General features: G+C 37.7%; 8 protein-coding genes across 8 annotated transcripts; 4 read left to right on the plus strand and 4 right to left on the minus strand.

The window, feature by feature from the left end:
* Nucleotides 1-220: 220 nt before the first annotated feature.
* FDP41_001837 (uncharacterized protein) lies at nt 221-553 on the plus strand (the record flags this gene model as incomplete). Its single annotated transcript, XM_044704965.1, has 1 exon — nt 221-553. The coding sequence occupies one exon, from the start codon at nt 221-223 to the stop codon at nt 551-553; it is 333 nt and encodes a 110-aa protein (XP_044563480.1).
* Nucleotides 554-715: 162 nt separating this feature from the next.
* FDP41_001838 (uncharacterized protein) lies at nt 716-3,905 on the minus strand (the record flags this gene model as incomplete). The annotated part of the gene is made up of 2 exons (XM_044704966.1): nt 716-1,405; nt 1,545-3,905. 2 exons carry the CDS (start codon nt 3,903-3,905, stop codon nt 716-718), a joined length of 3,051 nt encoding a protein of 1,016 aa, XP_044563481.1.
* A 214-nt stretch (nt 3,906-4,119) lies between these two features.
* FDP41_001839 (uncharacterized protein) lies at nt 4,120-5,655 on the minus strand (the record flags this gene model as incomplete). Its single annotated transcript, XM_044704967.1, has 3 exons — nt 4,120-4,370; nt 4,586-5,226; nt 5,465-5,655. 3 exons carry the CDS (start codon nt 5,653-5,655, stop codon nt 4,120-4,122), a joined length of 1,083 nt encoding a protein of 360 aa, XP_044563482.1.
* A 517-nt stretch (nt 5,656-6,172) lies between these two features.
* Nucleotides 6,173-10,438, plus strand: FDP41_001840 (uncharacterized protein; the record flags this gene model as incomplete). Its single annotated transcript, XM_044704969.1, has 1 exon — nt 6,173-10,438. One exon carries the CDS (start codon nt 6,173-6,175, stop codon nt 10,436-10,438), a length of 4,266 nt encoding a protein of 1,421 aa, XP_044563483.1.
* A 306-nt stretch (nt 10,439-10,744) lies between these two features.
* On the plus strand, nt 10,745-13,180 carry FDP41_001841 (uncharacterized protein; the record flags this gene model as incomplete). The annotated part of the gene is made up of 2 exons (XM_044704970.1): nt 10,745-11,530; nt 11,750-13,180. The coding sequence occupies 2 exons, from the start codon at nt 10,745-10,747 to the stop codon at nt 13,178-13,180; spliced, it is 2,217 nt and encodes a 738-aa protein (XP_044563484.1).
* A 510-nt stretch (nt 13,181-13,690) lies between these two features.
* On the minus strand, nt 13,691-14,251 carry FDP41_001842 (uncharacterized protein; the record flags this gene model as incomplete). The annotated part of the gene is made up of 1 exon (XM_044704971.1): nt 13,691-14,251. The coding sequence occupies one exon, from the start codon at nt 14,249-14,251 to the stop codon at nt 13,691-13,693; it is 561 nt and encodes a 186-aa protein (XP_044563485.1).
* A 718-nt stretch (nt 14,252-14,969) lies between these two features.
* Nucleotides 14,970-19,040, plus strand: FDP41_001843 (uncharacterized protein; the record flags this gene model as incomplete). The annotated part of the gene is made up of 2 exons (XM_044704972.1): nt 14,970-15,015; nt 15,304-19,040. The coding sequence occupies 2 exons, from the start codon at nt 14,970-14,972 to the stop codon at nt 19,038-19,040; spliced, it is 3,783 nt and encodes a 1,260-aa protein (XP_044563486.1).
* A 169-nt stretch (nt 19,041-19,209) lies between these two features.
* On the minus strand, nt 19,210-20,697 carry FDP41_001844 (uncharacterized protein; the record flags this gene model as incomplete). The annotated part of the gene is made up of 1 exon (XM_044704973.1): nt 19,210-20,697. One exon carries the CDS (start codon nt 20,695-20,697, stop codon nt 19,210-19,212), a length of 1,488 nt encoding a protein of 495 aa, XP_044563487.1.
* Nucleotides 20,698-20,795: the final 98 nt, after the last annotated feature.

The raw sequence follows: 20,795 nt of genomic DNA on the forward strand, positions 1-20,795 counted from the left end.
TTGGGAAATTTGAAAAAGCGCCAAAATCTACCGTTTCGGATTCTTAATCAAATAAAAAAAAATACATAGCTTCTTTCAGCAGAGCCTTATCATCGCCTCGAGAAGCATTTGATCCAATACTGCACGAACAATGATGCACGCTTCATGTACAGAGTCATTTTCAGTAAAATCCATCTTAGAGGAGAATGAGAAGTTGAGGAATGAGAATTTCTCATTGAGAATGCAAATCTTTCATCTCTCATCCTCTTCACAGGGTCATCTCTTACCTTTGGATTCAATGATGAGTGCAATCGGAAATCACCTCAATACGACAGAAACAATTAGTAGTTCCCTCTCCCGACAAGAGGAAAACAATAAACAACTCATTGAAATTATCAACAATTTAAAACGAGAATTGGAATTGCTGAACGAGCAACATCAAGCAAGCAAAAGTGAAATGCATATTTTGAAAAAGGAAAACGAACGTTTGCGAAAAGAAATCAAAGCACTAAAACTGGAGAGCATACAAAACAAATTTGTGAAAGAACGAAATGAAATTGACCGAGTTCTGTGATCGTTCTGATAAACTGTAAATTGAATGTGCAACGAATTCCTCGATCAGAGACATCAATTTGGGCAAGTTTGAAAGGATTTGTCACAATGATCTGATTATTAATATACATACACAAATATCCGTATGATTATGACCTTTTCATAATCTATCAACATTCAGTTCTCATTCCTTGTTGGCCCTCGATTGAAACACCCGAGCGAGTTCATTAGTGGAGTCTCCATCTTGTGGAACGTGTTTAACAGCTGGCTTAAAAATGGCTTTTCTTCTTGCAATCTTTGGTGCAACAATCGAAATTTGTTCATTGGTCACAAGTGCTTTTTTCAATTTTTCAAGCTCTTCTTGCATTTCTTGCTTTTTTTGTTTTTGTTTTTCTCGTACTTGATGTTTTAAGCCTTTTTGAGAGCGGGACATGTCGAGCTCTTTTTGAAGCTCCAAAATTCTCGAGTTTTGAAGTTCAATCTTTTTGTTAGCTGCTTGGAGTTTGGATCTTTCGCTTTGAATTTGCTGCCGCGACTGTAAGCTTTCCTTCTCGAATTTGTCTTTGAGAGCTTGAACCTTTTCTAACTTGCTTTTCATTTCGAAAAAGTCATTAGCCCAATTCTTTCCGACCTTTTGCTTCCATGATATTTCTGAGTCCGATGAACCATGCTTGCTAGATTTGTCCAAAGAAGTTTGAAGTTCTGATATTTGTTGCTTTAGAGCCTCTTTCTGAATGGTGAGTTGTTCTAAATCCTTGTCCTTTGACTTGATACTCTCTTCGTAGTCTGCCTTAATCTTTTCATGAAAATCATCCTTGTCTTCCAATAGTTTTTCCAAAGCTTTTAACTCCTTTTCGAGCAACTTGATTTTGTCCTAACGTAATTAACACATGTTTTAATGGACACAGAGTGACAAAGACCACCAAAAAATCATGAATATTCAAAACATGCAAAAATTAAAAGGTATGGCACAACTTTCATCTCGTTTGATGAAACAACATTATATGACTTACCTTATTTTTGTCTGATTTTTCTTCCAGGTCAAGAAAATCTGCCTCCATGTTGTCAAACTTCTCCTTCTCTTCCTCTAGTTCGTCCTCTAAACGATCTAGTTTTCGATTGTAGTCCTTTTCCAACGTTTTAATGTTCTTTCTTTCCTCATTTGCTTCAATTTTATACTTTTCAATAAGACGATCTTTCTTGGATTCCACAGCTGCAAATTGGTCTCTCAGTTTCTTTATCTTGCCAGAATACTCATCTAAAATAAAATCTTCAAGATCTTCATCGAGAAGGTCTGAATTCTCAGCCTTCTTCAACTGGGTTTTAAGAATCATAATTTCTTCATCGTTTGAACGAATTTCCTTCTCGAGTTTTGCAATCTTGTCTTTGAGGTCTTCTATGGTATCTTCAAAAGTTTCTACCTCTCCAATGCATTTGTTGAGCTCCATTTCTAAATCGACACATTCTTCGTCGAGTTCTTCAACCTCCTTTTCAAATTTTCGTAGTTTTTTGGAGAGTTGTTTGTTTTCCTTTTCGAGTCTTGAAATTTCTCGGGAATTAAATTCTTCTTGTGTATCCATCTCAGCCTCCAGAGCAGCAAATTTTCTCTGGGATTCCTCCAACTTTTCCTCCAAGTCAAAAATCCTTTCATTGAGTTTGGCATTCATGGAACGGTACATCTTGTTACTTTCTGTTAACTTGTCGAAACCAAACATGACTTTTGCCCTCGCTTCTGACTCGGAAATATTTTGAGCAATTTCTTGAAGATGAGCAATGTTGAGCTTGGCCTCTTCTTTCACATTCTCAAGCTCTTTGAGAAGCTCGTTTCGCTTCTTTTCTTCCTCAATGAGCTGTTCTCGCAACGATTTAATTTCCAACTCGAGTTCATTGGACTTGTATTGATATTGGCTTTGTAAATCCTCTTGCTTCTTGTTAAAGGATTCCGCTAATTCTTTGGCGTTATCGAGTTCTTCTTGCAACTTTGAGCTTGCCTCCTTTTGTTTCTTCATATTGCTTTTGAGGTTAGCCAGCTCTTTTTCGAGATGTGAATTCTCATTTTTTAAATTGTGCAATTCTGATTGATGTTTTTCTTTCAATTCCTCAATAAACAATTCCAATTCAACAATTTTTTGAGGAGAGAGCTTTGCCTGATTGTTTTGGGTGTCTGTGTTCGAACTCATCAATTCGCTGCACTGCTTAGCTAATTTGGTGACCATCGCCTGTAATTCCCAAGCACTTTTTAGAGTATTGGTATGAATTGATCCTGAAACACGAGTCTTGAATAAAATTCCAAATGAAAGAGTTGACAGAGTCTCTTCGCCGCTCTGTGGAGATGAAGAGCAAGTACAAATAAGAGTAGTCTTTGCATTTCCTCCAAATGATTCTCGCACTAGTTGGATGAGAGTGCTTTTCATTGCATGCTCCAAACCAACCTGTTGCTCTCTGCTTTCATTTGGCTGTTGTTGCTGTTTGCCGAGAGTTCGTACAAAAGATTGCAATGATGATAATGAGGAGAGAGTAGAATCATCACAACCTGTTTCCTTTTCGCTTCCAGGAGCAACTTCAACACAATTCAATAACGAGTGCCACGATTCTTCAGTATCCATGTCTGTTGCGACAACTTTGATGGATATCACAGTGTGGCATTTCATAGCGTCTGCATTCATTTTCACTCTGAATACCTGTTGAATTTTTGTTCCGAATCGTAATAATTCCATAAATTCATCGTAGGATCCAACACAAATTTCAGAAAGATGTTGAACGATTAGACCTTTGAAGGGAGAGTTGAACAGGTGCCTCTCTAAATGATCTGGCTCTAACAGGTCATAGATTTTCTCTTCATGCGCTTCCATCATGGAAAGTGAAACTTTATACTCTTTTCTATTGATGTTAGTCTTTTCGTTGCTACTCTCTTCCTCGATACTTTCAAACAGATCCATTCCGATCCGTGGAAGTAGACCATATTCATGTTCTTTTTTTTCCAATGAACCTCCAATCAAACAATAGGTTTTTCCTGAATCCTTCCCACCATACACCATCACATTATGATTCATTCCCGATAATAGATCCTTGATCAATGAAGGACCTATGGATGCCTGATACATGGTTTCCTGTGAGGCATCACCCTTAACTACTCTATCAAACTCCATCTTGTTGGTGGTTGGAAGAGGCTCATCATCTTTCGGTTCGCTCTTTTTTGGTTGTTGAACAACCTTAATTCCATTATTTCCTTCAAACACAAACCAATCATTGAGGTTGGCAGAGGAAGAAGATCTTTCTCTCGATGAGGACGACGATGAGGACGATGATGAGGAAGGTGGCTTGAACCGAACGACCACTTTGGCACGATGTGGCTGTGGTTGGGAATTGGACATTTTTTTCGCTGCCTTAATAATCATCTGCTGTGTGATGACAGGTTACCTGCAGCAGATCCACAGTACAACAAACTCCAAAATGTCCTTCAAGGTTCAGCACAACAAAATGTCCTTCATCACAATATTGATACTTGATAAAGAATGTTTCATTCAGTGTGTACACACTTCAAGACTATTGTATCATTACACTATCGAATCAATGATGACTACAGAATCATGACAAATAAGGTTGACACACCTCCTCACACAATCGAGCAAATTCCTCTCTAAGAACCTTATTTCCAGCAACTGGTCTTGGCTCAGTAACACGACAATCATCATAATAGGCTCCACTTTTACCTTGCACATCAGGTGAGCAAGCCAAGTGAAGAGTGTTTTGGGAACCTTGTTTCACATTCTTGAAGAAGAGTAATTGCATGAGTCCAAGAATGATGGTCATGTAGAAAGGAGCCTCTCGAACCAATCCTGAACAAGCATGTGTGTGACACGACATGGACATTATGGAACAATTATTTTTGTAGGTTGCCAGAAATGAAGGATATTATTCACCAATAATAATGATCAAAGAGGGTGAAACATTTCAAAAATATTCCAAATATATAAAATATATTAAATAAATATATTATCCAATCGGTTTCCATCAATACTCAATCTCATTCCATTTTGAAAGAATAACATACCTGATCGAATGGCTCCTGGATGGCAACAATTAATGGTAATCTTACAATTAGGATTATTCTTAATTCTCTGCTCATGAATATTAAACACTTGATAAATATTACACAATTTTGTGAGTCCATATTGTTTGTTTACATCAATGTACTCAATACTCGAAAACTTGGTCACTGGTTTCTTCACATGATTCAACAAGGAATAAGTTTTTGTTTGTTCATTCCAAAAATCGCGATCACTCACAAACATGTGAGCCATCGATGCCACAATTACAATTCGTGATCCACGTGGATTTTTCTCCATATTTTGCCACAGCAATTCAATCAACAAGTGATGACCCAACACATTAGCTTGCATCATTTCTTCGTATCCTTGTTTTGTGTAACGAATGCTATTTGTGACGCAACCAGCATTATTAATTAAACAATCGAGAGTGTCACCTGTTTTGAGAAATTCTTTTGCACACTCCCGAACACTCTCGAGATCATTCAAATCTAAATGTAAAAAGTGAAGAGAGCCAACACCACTCAGAGATTGATCCTTTTGGACCTTCTCTCGAATGGTACGAATCATTTCGAGAGCTTTCTCTTCAGATCGACATGCGAGATAGACTTTTCCACCTTGTCGGTATAACACTTGTGCCGTATAACTGTTTCATTCAACATCCATTGATCAATGATTGGATGTAGATTAATTGGTAGATCCAGTGATCAATGTGTATTGGGAGAGAAGGAGATTGTTCCGTAGTCATCATCAATGTTCACATCGGAATGGGATGAGGGTTCAACGAAATAAAGTGGACATTCAATGATTCATTCAACACAATTACAAATCACGCATACCAGTTTATGAACACATATGCACACACACATTGAACAACATCATACCTTCCAATACCACTGGTTGCCCCAGTCACAATAAATATTTTTCCATTCAAATTTTGTTCTTCACCATTCGTACTGACTCCATTGATCACAAAATACCGAAGAGAAGCATACGAAGCCACTAATAGGGCACTCGCAGCACAAAGATAAGGATGTTGAGAGAGGACAGAACATAGAAAAGATGGAAATAACATTTTTTTTGCAAAACTCTTTTTTGTCTTCTGTTTCATAGTGGATGGATCGGAATCACTTTGTCATGATGAACATGTTGGCAACTACATTCAGTATTGGCATGAAGAGATGTTCTTTGAAAAGTCTTTTTCAGTACCCACTCACTGATACAATCGATTTTCCCAAAGATGACAATTCATGTGCATGATGTCTTGTCATGAAATATTACTGTCAACATTCACACCATTTGGAAATGAGACAGGATAAGAACAAGGTTTCCAAAAACACCTCTGTCAAGCACACTTCAGTATCCAGAAATTCCCCTCAAGAAACAAACACCTCGGCTCAGAGTGTGATCATTGAATCTCATTAACCACCACAAATCTTTTTCTTCGGTGCATCAACTTCACTATCAACAACTTCTGCAGATCCCCGCAGAAGAGACTCTTGATCATCAACAAAATCAGTTGATGTTCAACATCAAGTCGTTGATCCGCATCTGACACTGAGAAACTTCCACCTCCTCAGCATCAGCACGAAATGAAATCTTTGAAATGTTGTTTTGGTAGTGATGGTTTCGGAAGTCATCATCATCATCAATTACACAAGGATGAAGAGAGGAAGAAGAATTCTGAACTAGTAGTAGAAGTATCATTATCACTCGTCGTTTCTGAGAATGATCAAGCTTCTAATACGGACCTCATTCACGACTCATCAATGAGGTTGATTGCAACAAACCAATCCTTCCATGACTATGATTCAAAGAACAACAACAACAACAACAACAACAAACTCATTCATAATACGGCGACGATGAAGAAGACGACCACTGCTATTCTATTTAGAAGATCAACAACAACAACAACAACTAATTTCTTCATTGATTCTCATCCATTCTGTCATTCTCTTACAACAACAACCTCTGAACCACTACCACCACCACCACCACTACCACTAACAACGACCATAACACACTCATCTTCACCACCATTCAAGAAAGACTCATCACCTAAATTCATCATGATTGAACCACTCCACCAACGTCTGGTCGATACACTCTTCATGAGGACCACTCCACCAACGTCTGGTCGATACACGATCAACGAAAGAAAGAGTATCAACATCCTCACAAGGAAGAATGAGAAAGGAAGATTTGAATTGTTCTTCATCGCAATAATAATGTTCATCCTTTTGGTGTTTCAGTTGATGATGATGACCCAAATTTGTCACAACTTCCAAACCAACCCTTGTTCCTTCTTGACAAGAGGCGTCTCTTCTTTTGTGGTAGTGGAGGCCTTTCCACAGCTAAACACACACACCCTCAACACCTTGTTCCTTCATGAGGAAGCCACTAAGAAAACATGCAATCCCAACGAAATTTCGGTGGCGAATGGAGCAGCATGTATTCCCTCTTTGAAATCTGCAAAAATTCGATTAACGATCTCTTCAAACACCATTCTCTTAGATCACTCTGGCACATCACTCACATCATCAGCCACCACTGTAACTGCCAATATTATGGATCCAAAGTTCAATAACTTCTATGCTGGGAATGAATCAAGATTGTTGTATCGATTCAATGTGACAATTGTCAAACCAGCCAATCTTACTCATGTCTCTTCATTCACACAGAATAGCACCATTTACAACTTACCCACTGACTTGCCATTGGGTGTCTATACTGTTTCATTTGAAGTCATTGATTCTTTATATAATGTTGTCAATGGATTTCTCATCCAAGATGAATGGGTGAATGTCATTTCCGTAGATGATATTGCAAATAATCCAAAAGGAAGAATTGGAAACATGTCACCGAGTGAGATTCATAAAGTAACTCTCGATTTGAATTCCATTCCAAACTCAAAGAAGGAACAAGTTATTGATGCCATTGCAGAGACGTTACAAAATTTGGCAACCCTTTCAGCAAATGATGGCCTGCAAATGGTCAAGAGTTTGCAACTTGTCACAAATGCGTCAAATGCCAATTACGTATCAAAAGACTCTAGAAATAGAATTGCAGAAACCATCTCACGATATTCAACTTCCTTAGTGACGTTTGTGAATGACAGTTCCATAGTTTCCTCACAAACATTTCTACCTCTCGTCACTGATCTTATTTCAGTGGCTTCAAATATTGTCAATCTTGTCAAACTTTTCAAGAATGATCCTTCCAAGAAAGAATCTCTTGTGGCAGTTCAAAATTCTGTCTCTCTGATTGCTCTATTGAATGATCCTTCGAATATTGTGAAAATTGAAAGTGAGAATTATTTCGTGATGGTTTTGGATGCCAATCATCCATCTTTAAAAGATTCATCCTCTCCAACTTTAATCATGAATGAAAGTTCCAATTATACCTTAACCTTACCTTTAACTCCATTGATATCGAAAAATATGGGAAATGTTTCGTTTGGATTAATCAAGTATGAAAATGATCTAGTGGCTTCATGGAGAGATGTCCTCTCTATTAATGAAAACCACAGTGACAATAACTCTGATGGAAATTTCAAGTCAATCACCTATGCTGCCTCTCCTATTGTGCAATTTCGACCTCTTCTCAATGGATACTATTATCCAGTGAATGGCCTCACTCAAAGATTTAATTTAACATTTCATGTCAATGACTTGTTATTCATGAATCAAACAGAACTTGATTCCTTCTTAAATATGGAGGATACTACAATAAGGAGGAATATTACAAAACGTTACAAGTGTTATTATTGGAATGAAACATTGTCACAATGGCTCTCTAATGGATGTGAAACGTATCCAACCAATGTCGAAAATCAAATCATTTGTTCATGCGATCATACCACACGATTCTCTGCATTTGTGGAATTCTCATTACAGAACTCACAATTCAATGATTGGAATGAGATTGCCATCACCACCATTGTGATCGATTCCTTATTTCTTATTGTCATTTCCTTACTTGTCATTTTACTCATTGTCAAACGAAAGAGTCAACCCGTGAAAAGTCGATATATCACACCCTACTTGGCTCTTAGTGCCTTATTTGTGGAAAGCTTGATGAGTGGAGTACTTTCTAAATCACTTTTATTGAGATACTATCAGGACAATCCATCCTCTATGGTCATTTCAATAAGTAATCATATTAGTAGCATGATTTCAACTTCACTCTATGCGACAGCCGTGTGGTGTTACATGATCATGTCTTTTCGATATTTAATTCATCGATATTTCTATGAATGGATGATGAAAGCATTCGAATATAACAAGAAGGATTCTCTGATCAAGTACTTGTGCATTCTGAAGAGACAGTCTCTACTTGTCATTTCAAGCTTGTTGTTTGGATTGTGCATTGCTTTCTATTTTTCCATTTTTGTCATTTTGAGAGGTGTCAAGGTTTTTAGTGACACTCAATTCACACAAGCCACTTCGATATCACTGTTTGTGATCATGCTCATCATGACATGTCTCATTATTGCAATCTATGTAGCTGATATTTATTTGGATTTTACAAACAAACAAATACGAGACGAGTTGGTAGATATTTCTGAAGAAATGATTCAAATTGAAAAGGAACAACAATTACAACAACAACAAACAAATCTTATTCAAGTCAACTTCTCTCAATGCTTCTCCTCCTCTCAATTATCCTCTCAATGCTTCTCCACTCAAATAGACAAATCCAAGACGACTGGTAAAAATTCTCTGGTGAACTTGCTGTTTTCCAGAATACGACGTCAACCACCACCACTCGCTCTCAAAAAAGTCATTGAATTGTTTTCAGTGAATGACAAACTCATGTTTCGAGCAGAAGTTATTTTTTTCCTTTTGGGAATGTTTTGTTTTATTGTTTCGTATGGAATTGGATTCTCTACGATTGATTTAAGATTTTCACAAACGTTAAATGATTCCAATGATATTTATTATCATTCGAAATTAACATCTCTTTTGGATGGAATTGGATTTCTTTTTGAAGTGTTCATGACTTGGTTCTTTATTGCTGCATTTGGAGGTTTTGCATGGCTGTGGTCTTTGATCATTCAAATTCGTCAATGGAAATACAAACAACAAACCATGAATTCCTCAACATATGGGCAGAACAACGTCTTGACAAGAGAAGAAATTAATCTTCTCTCCGAAAAGTATGAAATTTACAAACTCTTGAAAAATCAATATTTACTTACCATTTTTAGACAATATTGCAAACTTGAAATGTCATTGGAAAATTACATCATTTGGATGAAAATTGAAAATACTCGAAAGAATTTTGGAGATTTGTGGCAAGATCCTGAAACCACTCCTCCTCACATGACCATTGCAACCACTCAACAAGAAGTGACAAGTACCATCACAACTAGCACTAGTTCTACTGCATCGAATTCTTCTGAAACATTGAAGGCAACAACTGAAACAACCCTTAATGATGCACAAGAAAAAGAATTCATTCACCTCTCTCTTCATGATTTTGAACGTTGGAAACAACTTATTTCAGAATTAACTCAATGGTATCATGTTCACATTCAAGATCATGCAGAAATGGGAATCAACTTGAGTGGAGGAGCAAAAAGAAAATTTGTTGGAATTTTGCAATTGTTGGAAACTTCATTCCACACGGTCACACCGACGGCGACGATGATGACTAGTGAAAGGATGCTTTTTGAAAAAAAGACATTTTTAGCATTGAAAGAAGATTTAGCAAGTGCTTTGGAGAGTGTCATGAGTGATGTCATTTACAACTTGTTGGACACGTATGCGAGATTTAATGTCTCTGAGGAATATAAAGTGGTGAAGGAAATTGCGACACAAAAGGAACGAATTTCACTTGAAATTTTCAAATAAAAGAGTATTTGACAAGAGAAATAAAGTTCAGTTATATGGCCATCGGAACAAGAATATAAACAGTTTCTTATAATTCCTAGATCCCTTGAACAGAATTGAGCAACCACATCCATTGTTTCAAACTAGTCTTTAAGAGCTAGCTTTTAATCGATAGGAACTTGTTCACCAACACATCTGACAGCTGTCAACTACAAAAAAAATATTGTTCGACGAATCACACACACACTCACATTCATACACTCCTCTCTTCAATACCACTGAATCATCCAAATCATCATCACCCTCTAAACAACAACAATCCTCATCATGGGACAAACACCTCCGTCGTCCTCTCTCCTCCCAACCACTACCAACAAGAATAACCAGTTGACATCATCTCCTGCCACTCATCATCCCATTGAACTACAAGAAACAACAACAAGAAATCCCCTTTCGAACAATCATGTGGGTGGTGGTGTTACAGGAGCGACTTTGATCACATCAACCATCAACTCCATGTCTTCGGGAGGTGCCACACAATCTGCAACCAATCCACAACTTTCTCAACAACAACCTGTTTCGAATTATTTAAATAATGTTTCTCTTTTTAATGCAAATCCGAATTTGGGATATGCCAATACTCCAACATCGGATCCATTTCGATTAATTATTAAACAATTTGCTGACATGTTGAGACCATCGTCATCAATGGTTTCCACACAAGAAGGTTTTACAAGTGTGGCATTAAAATTGGATGAAATTGCAAAAATTCATGAAGACATTGTCACAAATTATAAGAAATATTTAAGTTTGTTGGAATTTTCTGGCGAACAAGAAAAGGGAAATGTTTTATTTGGATCAAGTTCGGCGAGTTTTGCTGATGAAGATGGATTTTCCAATGAAGCTTTTGAAAATATTGTGAATGGAATTAAAAATCATGTGACATGGGCAAAAGAATCCATCGAGAGTTTGATCGCAGCCTCTGAAAACTTCGAGAGAAAAAGTTTGAAAGGATATCAAACTCGTTCGCAGTCATCTTCCATGTCTGGTGCTGTTCCGTTGTCGTCTGCTGTCAATGTCACCATTGATTGGTCTACGATTGCTAACAAGAAGGTAAGTGAGTGTGTTGTGACAACATTTTGAGGAGAAGATGAATGATAATTGCACGATCAACTATTATGCTCACATAATTTCCATATCGGAATTCTTAAATCACCGAAATCCACTCGAAAATTATGTTTCCTCGTGTTCTCCCTTTAAAATCATGTTTCATTTCCAAAACGAATATCTTCTCCAAATCCACTCGAAAATCATGTGAAACTCAATTCACAGAAATATTTTGCCATTAGAGATGAAATTGAAATTTTATTGACTTTCCATCTCGAAGAAATTCGTGGCTACAGAGATATTGTTGAAAAATTGAAACAATCAGAATCGAAAGGAGAAATTGTTGAAGTGAGTGTCATTAGCATTCTGTTGCCAGATGAATTCGGAGCTGGTTTTTGGAAAAACAAATGTGGAGAGAACGTCTTTTCCATGAAGAAGAATGACTTTCTTGATATTATTGATTTATTCTTTCAACAGTTGAAAGATCGTGTGAAAAAGATTTGGGTAGATGACTTTTCTTACATCATTGATCCAACATGTGACAATGTCGTTTCAATCGTGGATTTTAAACACGTACTGCAATGGTTTGGACCTTTTGGAACCAACTTTTTTGTGCCTATTGACAATTTTCTGAATATGAAACATTTTTGGGGAAGTATTTCTGCAATGGAAGCCCAAATGCTTCTCGATTCGGCAGACCCAGGTTCATTCTTGATTCGATTTTCAGGAACAGAAGCTGGAAGTTTTGCCATCTCTGTCATTGAACAAGAAAGTAATGATAATTTGAGTGTAGGAGATGAAGCGACACACTACAAACAAACTTTACATTTTCAATTGTCACGAAAAAGAGACGACTCTAAGATGTATTTCATTTTGTGTGAATCAGACATGGATCATAAATTTGAAACTGTGGATTCTCTCCTCAAACATTATCGATTGACCTTCAAATATCCATTTGTGAATGACTCACTCAAATTGAAAGCTATTGAACCAGAAGAAGAGACTGACTTTTTCGGATTTATCAAATCGAATCCACAGTTGAATCGAATCGATGCTGCCGAGGATGACACGAATTTTATTGAATATAGAGGACGAATTCCACCAACACTCAAAGAAGCACACGAGTTGCAACGTGCCAAGATGATGAGTAATAAGGGTGGTATTGGTGGTAAAAAAGGAACATTATCGTTGGGAATGAATCCAAAGTTGTTGGGTTCTACTACGACGAGTACAACGACCTCTTCGACTTTACAGAAAGTACTTTTTGGTTTGAGTGGAGCTGCTACCACCACATCCAATAATGCCTCACCGACAACCACATCAACACCTCGCTCTTCTTCTTCTTCCTCGAGTGGTGGTGAGAAGAGTGTCAGTAGTGGTGGTGGTGGTGGTAGCTCCACTCCAACCCACATTGTCAATCTCCACAGTGGGAATGGAAGTAGTGATCAGAATACAAATAATAATACTAACACAAATAATACCAATAATAATAATAATAATACTACGAAAATGAACTTGGAGAAGGAAGGAGGCTTAACAACACCACCTCGACACCGTGTTTCATCAGGTGGCCAAGACGGATCCGATGTTAGTAACCAATCCACGACTACCACCTCTGCATCAGTGAATGACATTATTTTAGAGGAAAAGCAGTAGATATGACAAGGTAGTATTATAACAGATTTCGAATCCGAATATTGTCTGTTGAGCATGACTCGTTGTTACGATGCAAGATGGATGCTCATTCAGACTGGATTCACACATTGAGTTCTAAGCATGCTCAAATTTATGACCATAGTGATGTTCTCGAGATTAGTTCTGCAATCGCTGATTCGAATGTTTTAGTCACTCTCAATAGATAATTAGCCACATGCTAAACATGCCAATTAATGAAATAATATTTATTTCCTAGTCACACAAGGATGGATATTTGAAAAATGTGTAGTGAATATTGCATGGAGCAATTCTTCCTTGAAAATTGATCCAAGTCAAGGTGATGCATCTTTGAAAAGAATTCGATATGAATGGGTTTAAGATATAAAATTATGCATAGGCTCAATCTATTCAACAACAACAAAAACAACATTTTTGCTCTCTTGCAACAAGTTGGCTATGAGGAAAACCATCATCACCACTATTGCCACTACGACAAACATTCTTGACTCACTAATCTTGATCTTTTTCATGATAATAATTATTCCAAGTTGGATATTGATAATTTGGAACTTGGAAAGTTGGGAATTGCTGAATGGGCTTCAAATAACCATCCCAATTTGGTTGTGGAGGAACAAAGTTGAATTTTGGAATTTCTGGAGCATAGATATCTGGTGCCTTAAAGATTGGCACTGCAGGAGCTGGAGGAGCATAAATATCAGGTGCCTTGAAATTGAATTTTGGAGCTTCTGGCATTGGTGGAGCATAAATATCAGGTGCCTTAAAGTTAAATTTTGGAATTTCTGGAGCATAGATATCTGGTGCCTTAAAGATTGGCACTGCAGGAGCTGGAGGAGCCTCTATTTTAGGGAAAGTGTATTGAGGAAATTGTGGAGGGTGTGGGAATTTCCAAGGATTTCCCACACTATGATAGTAAGGCAAGGTTTGTGGGAAAAAGGGTGGTACGTAATTGTCGGGTGCAGAAGTACCAGCCAAGACCACACTGGCCATAACCACCATGATGACCGCAAGAACGAGTAATGAATTCTTCAACAATGAAGACAGCTTGATCATTTCTCTCAACAATTGGTGTGTGTGATTTGGTTTGAATGAATTGGAGGAGTGACCTGTCAAGAGAGGAATAGAAAGTGTGTTGATCGTTGTTTTTCTTGTTGTGTTTTTTTGAGATGTTTTTCGTATGGAGATGGTTGATAGAGATGGTATTTATGGAGCTTGGAAAAAGTAAATTGTAGAGATTCATCTTGTTCCTATTCGTGTGTTGTGGACTGAGATGGAATGTTTATAAATGTTTATCATTACCTTTTATGGGCTTTTAGAATTTTTGAGCAAAATTTGATACTGGTCATTCCACGATGAAGCTTGAGTTAAGAAAGTTGCTCTTGACAGAGCTTGTTAATAATGCAACACCAATTCAGAATGCAAACAAATATGATGTGGTTGTCCACACTCACTGTGAAATATTTTAAGGTGCACAAAGAATTATTGACAGCCCATTTGTTCATATCAATCCTTAATCAGTTGTTATTACTTGTACTATCAAACCTCATAATCACCTATCTGATAATTGATACAGAATCCTACCTCCTTTAGGGACTTGAAGTCCGTTCATTCTCAATTCAAACATATTCACAAATAATAATCGGCCGAATCGAAAGAAAGGCTGCGACAACAATTCAATCAATTTATGAATAATTGGAGAAAAAGCGTTCAATCAAAAAAAATACCTTCTTCACTCTCTGGGTATCGGAACAGCAACACCAACAACAACATCATGTCGTCGTCATCTTTGAACACTACAGATGCTCTTCTTGAAGAAGGTAAGTGTACATTATGCTCAAGAAGGATGATTTTCTTTCCACAAACACTGGACATTTCTAATTCAATTTGTGCATTACGATAACCTTTTTCTCTGCTATTTTCTTGTTCAATATTTTGTAATTATTATGATGTTCATATATAACAACAATAATAATTTGATTCATCATTTTACATCGTTGGACTCAATATTTTGGATGACTCTGGTTTTGTTCCACTTGGTCTGTCTGTGAATATTTCTATGGTCAAATGTATTCAAAACAATATTATGATACAAATAACAACAATAGCTGCTCAATCCACTCTCAACTTGGAAAACGAACAAACAGAAACAACCGTGCCATCAAGCTTTTACATTCCAAATGAAGCAGATGTTTTTACAGTGTTCATCAAGACTCTCTCGGGAAGCAAGTTGAAAGTACAAATTACAAAAGGAGACTCTACAATAGAAATTAAACAATTGCTTGCTGAGTGCATTGAAACTTGCTACATGACAAATTACGAGTTCAAAGTGAAGGGAAAAACATTGAATGACTTTTCCGAAATTGCAGACTATCCAGAAATTGTAGACGGAGTTGAAATTACAATGAATGCCTTACCATATGATGCTAAATCTGCTCGCGTTCACGTGTACCGCCTCAGAGAACTTCTCTATTCCAAGGTGAATGAATTATATTTGAGTACGGGAATTATCCACTCTTCTTCCAAACATACTCAACATTCGTATCCTTCCTTCATTAATTCTGTGCAGTCGGAGCCTTACAATGATTTGGGTCATGCATTGAATTGCGACTTGGAGTTGCTTCAATTGGAGGGACAACCCATGAGCCTCAACGCATTCACTGCTTCAGCCTCTTCTTCTTCAGAGGAAGGAAAGAAGAAGAAGAAGAAGAAATCATCATCGAGTACTGCTTCAACAAAAGTGGATCGTGTTGAATTGAAAACATCCGTTCTCATGGATGAAGAGGAAATGGCACAAGGAGAACCATCCGGAGCAGAAAATAAGGGAGCTGCTTCTAGTAATGGATCCGAAACGAGTGAAAAGAAACAAGGTTTTACAAACAAGATTAGTGTTGTGGAATTACCTCACACTCCTGATGAATTGAATACCAAGAATTTATATGATCCAGAATCATTCAAAATGGCATCTTTGGAACCTATTATTATGCTTTCCAATACTGACCTTCCAAAATGTTTGAAGAGTATTACATTCTCTGCATGGAATCCTGTTCCAGAGAGCAGAAAGTTGAAGGGAGATTTGTTCTACTTACAAGTCGAAACTTTGGAAAATACCATTGTGCATCTCACAGCCAATGCATCTGGATTCTATGTGAACGGCACGAAGGGAAGTAAATTCAATCCAATGCCTGCAAATAAGCCTCACAAGAATCAAACCTTATTGGGACTATTGTGTGATATTTCTCCACTCTTTAGAACTAATTTCCCAAAACTTTTGAGTGCTCGACACAAGAAGCATCCTTTCGAAGTCACTCCAGTTCCATTCTCAGTCAATCAATGGATTAACATTGAGGAAAAGCATGAATATGATCCAAATAGAGCAGAAGAATCATTCTTTACCATGCTTGGAGCTGATCCACGAATTCAACAACGAGAATGGAATGAAGAGTATCAGAGCTGCAAGGAACTTCCTTCTGGAACCATGGAAGACAGATTGACTCGTGATCGAACTCTTTTCAAGATTCACTGTGATTTTGTGGATGCAGCTGTGAAGGGAGCTAAGGCAGTCGTTGAAAAGTATCTCTCACCCATTAATCCCATTGACAAGAAGACTTCACAGGTCTACATTCAGAATAATATTTTCTTTAGCTTCTCCATCAATAGCGAAGATGCCAAGGATGAGAATGACATGGATAAATTTGCCTATCAAAATGCCAACAATGATCTCAAGGGAGTGATGGCTTTCAATGAAGCTGATGTTCGTGGAATTCACACTTTAGCTTCTGCCATCATTGACTACAGAGGATATCGAGTAGTTGCACAAAGTATCATTCCTGGTATTTTGCAAGGAGATCAAGGTTCCAGACACGTGTACGGTTCCATCGATGAGGGTAAATCTTTTGTCACTGATCCCAAGTATCACGCACTCATGAAAGAAGCTGCAGAAAAACTTCATATTAAGGAACATGTAGTGTTGGATGAGACTGGAAAGGAGCATGTTCTTGCTTGCCCAGCCGAATGCAAGGGTATTGTTGGTTCTGATGGTCGTTTCTATGTGTTGGACCTGATCAAAACCACACCAAAGGATGTCAACTTTCCTGATGTCAAGACAGCCATTTTGAGACCTGAACTCGTGCAATTCTATGTGGCTACTCATTCTTCAAAGCAGAATATAGAATCTACCTTGCCAGAGCAGCAAAATGGAGCTGTGGAAAGTGTTGTTGCCAACGCAAACGATTTGACAACAAGTGCCTCAGAAACCACTCCTACTCAACAAAGTGAGCCATCTATGGCATTCAATACTGATGTCTTCTCTCAAAACAAGGTTGGAGGTACTGAAGAACAAACCCAACAAGACAAGGAAGAGGTTACCAAGCTTGCCAAATATCTCATGGAAGTTGTCTTGCCAAAGTTTGTCAAATCTTTCAGAGTTAAGGAAGAAAATCCTTTTGATGGTAAATCACTCACAGATGCCATGCATGAGAGAGGTATCAATATGAGATATTTGGGTTCAGTAGCAACCATGGCCGCTGAGAACAGCATTCCTCATCTTGTTTCGATGAGTGAGCAAGAAATGGTGACTCGAGTGGCCAAACATATTTTCAACAAGCACTTGCGAAATGTTGAGGAAGGTAATATGGGTACATTCATTACCAAATTCATGAATTTATTATTTGGAAGTAATGTTCCAGTGGTGGAAGAATCAAAGAAATCATCAACTGCACCCTATGAAACACTCACTCAAACTCAACTCCTCTCACAAATTAAGGAGGAAGTCAAGAATCATTTCAAGTACGATTTACCAGAAGGTTACATGACAAAATTGCAAAAAATCTCCACAGTGAGAAGTTTCTGCATGAAAACAGGTGTTCAAATTGCTCTTCGAGAATATACTCTCAATTCTCCTGCTCCATTCACATCCAATGATATCTTGGCTTTACAACCTTTGGTCAAACACAGCACACCACGATCCAAGACAGCATACAGTTTGTTAGAAGTTGGAAAACAACAACTCACAAAAGGTAACTTTGAAAAGGCATTTGAATTCCTTTCCCAAGCCATTATCATGTTCCAACAAATTAAGGGACCAATGAATAGTGAAGTGGCCACATGCTTTAGTTACCTTGCAACCATTCTCTTCAATGCATCAGATTTACCACAATCCTTTTTGCATCAACACAACGCATTACTCATTTCGAGAAGAGTGATGGGAATTGATAGTTCCATTATTTGTCAAATTCATCAATTGCTAGGATTGTTGTGCTTTAATGTGGGCCAAGCTGAGTTTGCTTTAAAGCACTTTTTAAGAGCTAGGTACATGCACTTGTTGTGTTGTGGATTTGATCACCCAGATCTCGCTCATATCATGCTTAATATTGCCATGATGTATCAAGACATGGGAGATCTTCCACGATCTCTCAAATACTTGTTGGAAGTGTTGAGAATTTATAATGTCACTTTGGGCGAAACATCAGATCAAGTATGCACCACTCTCCATGCCATTGCCATGACTCATAACTTTTTGAGACAATACAAAACAGCAGCAACCTATGAAAGAAAGAATTTTGTTATTCTTAAGGAAAAGTATGGTGAAAATGATGCAAGAACCAAGTCTTCTCAACAATGGTTTGAACACTTTACTGGAAGAGCTGTTGCTGTCGAGAGAGAACTCAAACAGGGAGAGCAAGAAGCTATGAAATTGTGGAATTTGCAACAATCCATGGCAGCCAATCAAACCTTAAGCAAAAAGCCACCTCTTGAAATTTTGAATTTATTGAAAGAGGATGAGCAAAAGCTTTCCAATTTAATTTTCCCTCAACCCACCACAGAAAAAAAGACATCTAAGTAAACTTCTTCCAATCTCCTATTAAGAGAGAATAATAAATCCAAAATTCTTTTTGATTTAACAGAGGCTTTTTACTGATGTCTTTCCGCAATTAACATAGAAAGAAACTGAAACATAAGGTTTGGTTTACAAAGATTCAAATATGCCATCATTCTCATCAACAAAATCGACCTCATATCGTATTCAAGCTATTGATCATGTCCAACCATTCTTGAGTACAGTGTCGTGGGTTGGTCGAATCGAAAAGTGTCACGTCATATCCCACAAATAAGCCAGCAAATTTTGTGGCCCATGAATTGCTGCATTCTCCCTGATGAATTGGAAAGCCTTTTTTCAGCCTAGTCGCCATCTTGTATCCATCCACAACGACCATCACATGCCAATAAATAAAAATAGGTAAAGCCACAAACCCAATGCCAACACAACAAGTGAAAGCCATAATCATGCTCACCAGCAAGTAGGCAACTCCCTTTCGATCTTGACCCATGAGAGTGTGACCAAGACCAAATAACGTTAAATTCATCAAGACTGTAAATATTGGTTCGCAAAATATGGAATTATTTGGTATAATCCATAGTTTTGGATCAAGAAATTGACTCTCGTTCACAACCTTAATTCGATCACACGGATTTTGTTGGACATAATGAGGCAGTGAATATTCGTCAATATATAATTCCTGAAATTTGTGATTCGATCTCGTTGAGGATACAGGAAATGTAGGGTGACTATTCCATCTGTTGACATGAGGATGCTGTTGGTTGGAGGAGGCCATTTGATGATGATATGCAAGAGGCAGTGATGATTGCTGCTGCGATGCCACATTTAGCTCTGTATCAAAATTATTATTATGATGATGATTACTACCCGTCTCCTTCTCGATCACATTTTCCTTTAAGGAAGAAGAAGACATTTCAATGGTTGTTGACGATAGAGCTTGTTGAGAATCTACAGGATGATGATTGTTGATATTGCTGTACAAAGGACTCTTGCCGTGAAACTGATGGTACAAAAATTGGGAAGGAAAGTGATGAAAGTGAGGATGATGAAGGAAATGATGAGAAGGATGATGAGGCTGATAATAAACTCCTCCTCCAATATGGTAATTGTTGTTATTATTCATTATTGGTTGTTGAGAGGATGATAAATTGGATGAGGATGAGGAGGATTGATGAGAATGATGCGGATAGAAATATAAGGTCGAGCCTTCGACCACAATCTCACTCGGATCATCTTTTCCAAAATAAGATGGAGAAGAAGTATTCTCATGATGATGATGAGAAGGATGAGAATGATTTTCTCTCTCTGTTGTGGTTCTTGTGGTAGCACTAGGGTCCAAAGTTGTGGTTGTTCTTGTTGTTAGGAGGATTGGATCGGATCTTTCCGTTGTGGATGTGTTGCTCCCAGTTTCCGAAATAATTATACTACTACTACTCGTTTGGTTGTTAGGATCATCATCATTGCTCGTTGTTGGATGAGAGAAGACGTGTTGTTGTTGAGAATCACTATGTTGTTGTTGATTCATCAATGTTATTTCCACCATGGAACCTCTCCGACCATTGGTCCATGAGGATGATGATGTTGGAGGTGATGAGGAAGAGGCTTTGGTGGTTATTGCATCATGCGAGGGTTCCATCACCACCACTGCATGACCAACGACCATTTTTTTTGGAAACTATTTGGAAGGAGAAATGAAATAACTCCTTCATTTCCGTTTTCATCATTCATTCTGTTTTCCATTCATTCACTGATTCAAAATGG

This window comes from Naegleria fowleri (assembly GCF_008403515.1).
Source record: "Naegleria fowleri strain ATCC 30894 chromosome Unknown tig28, whole genome shotgun sequence".
NCBI lineage: Eukaryota > Heterolobosea > Eutetramitea > Acrasida > Naegleriidae > Naegleria > Naegleria fowleri.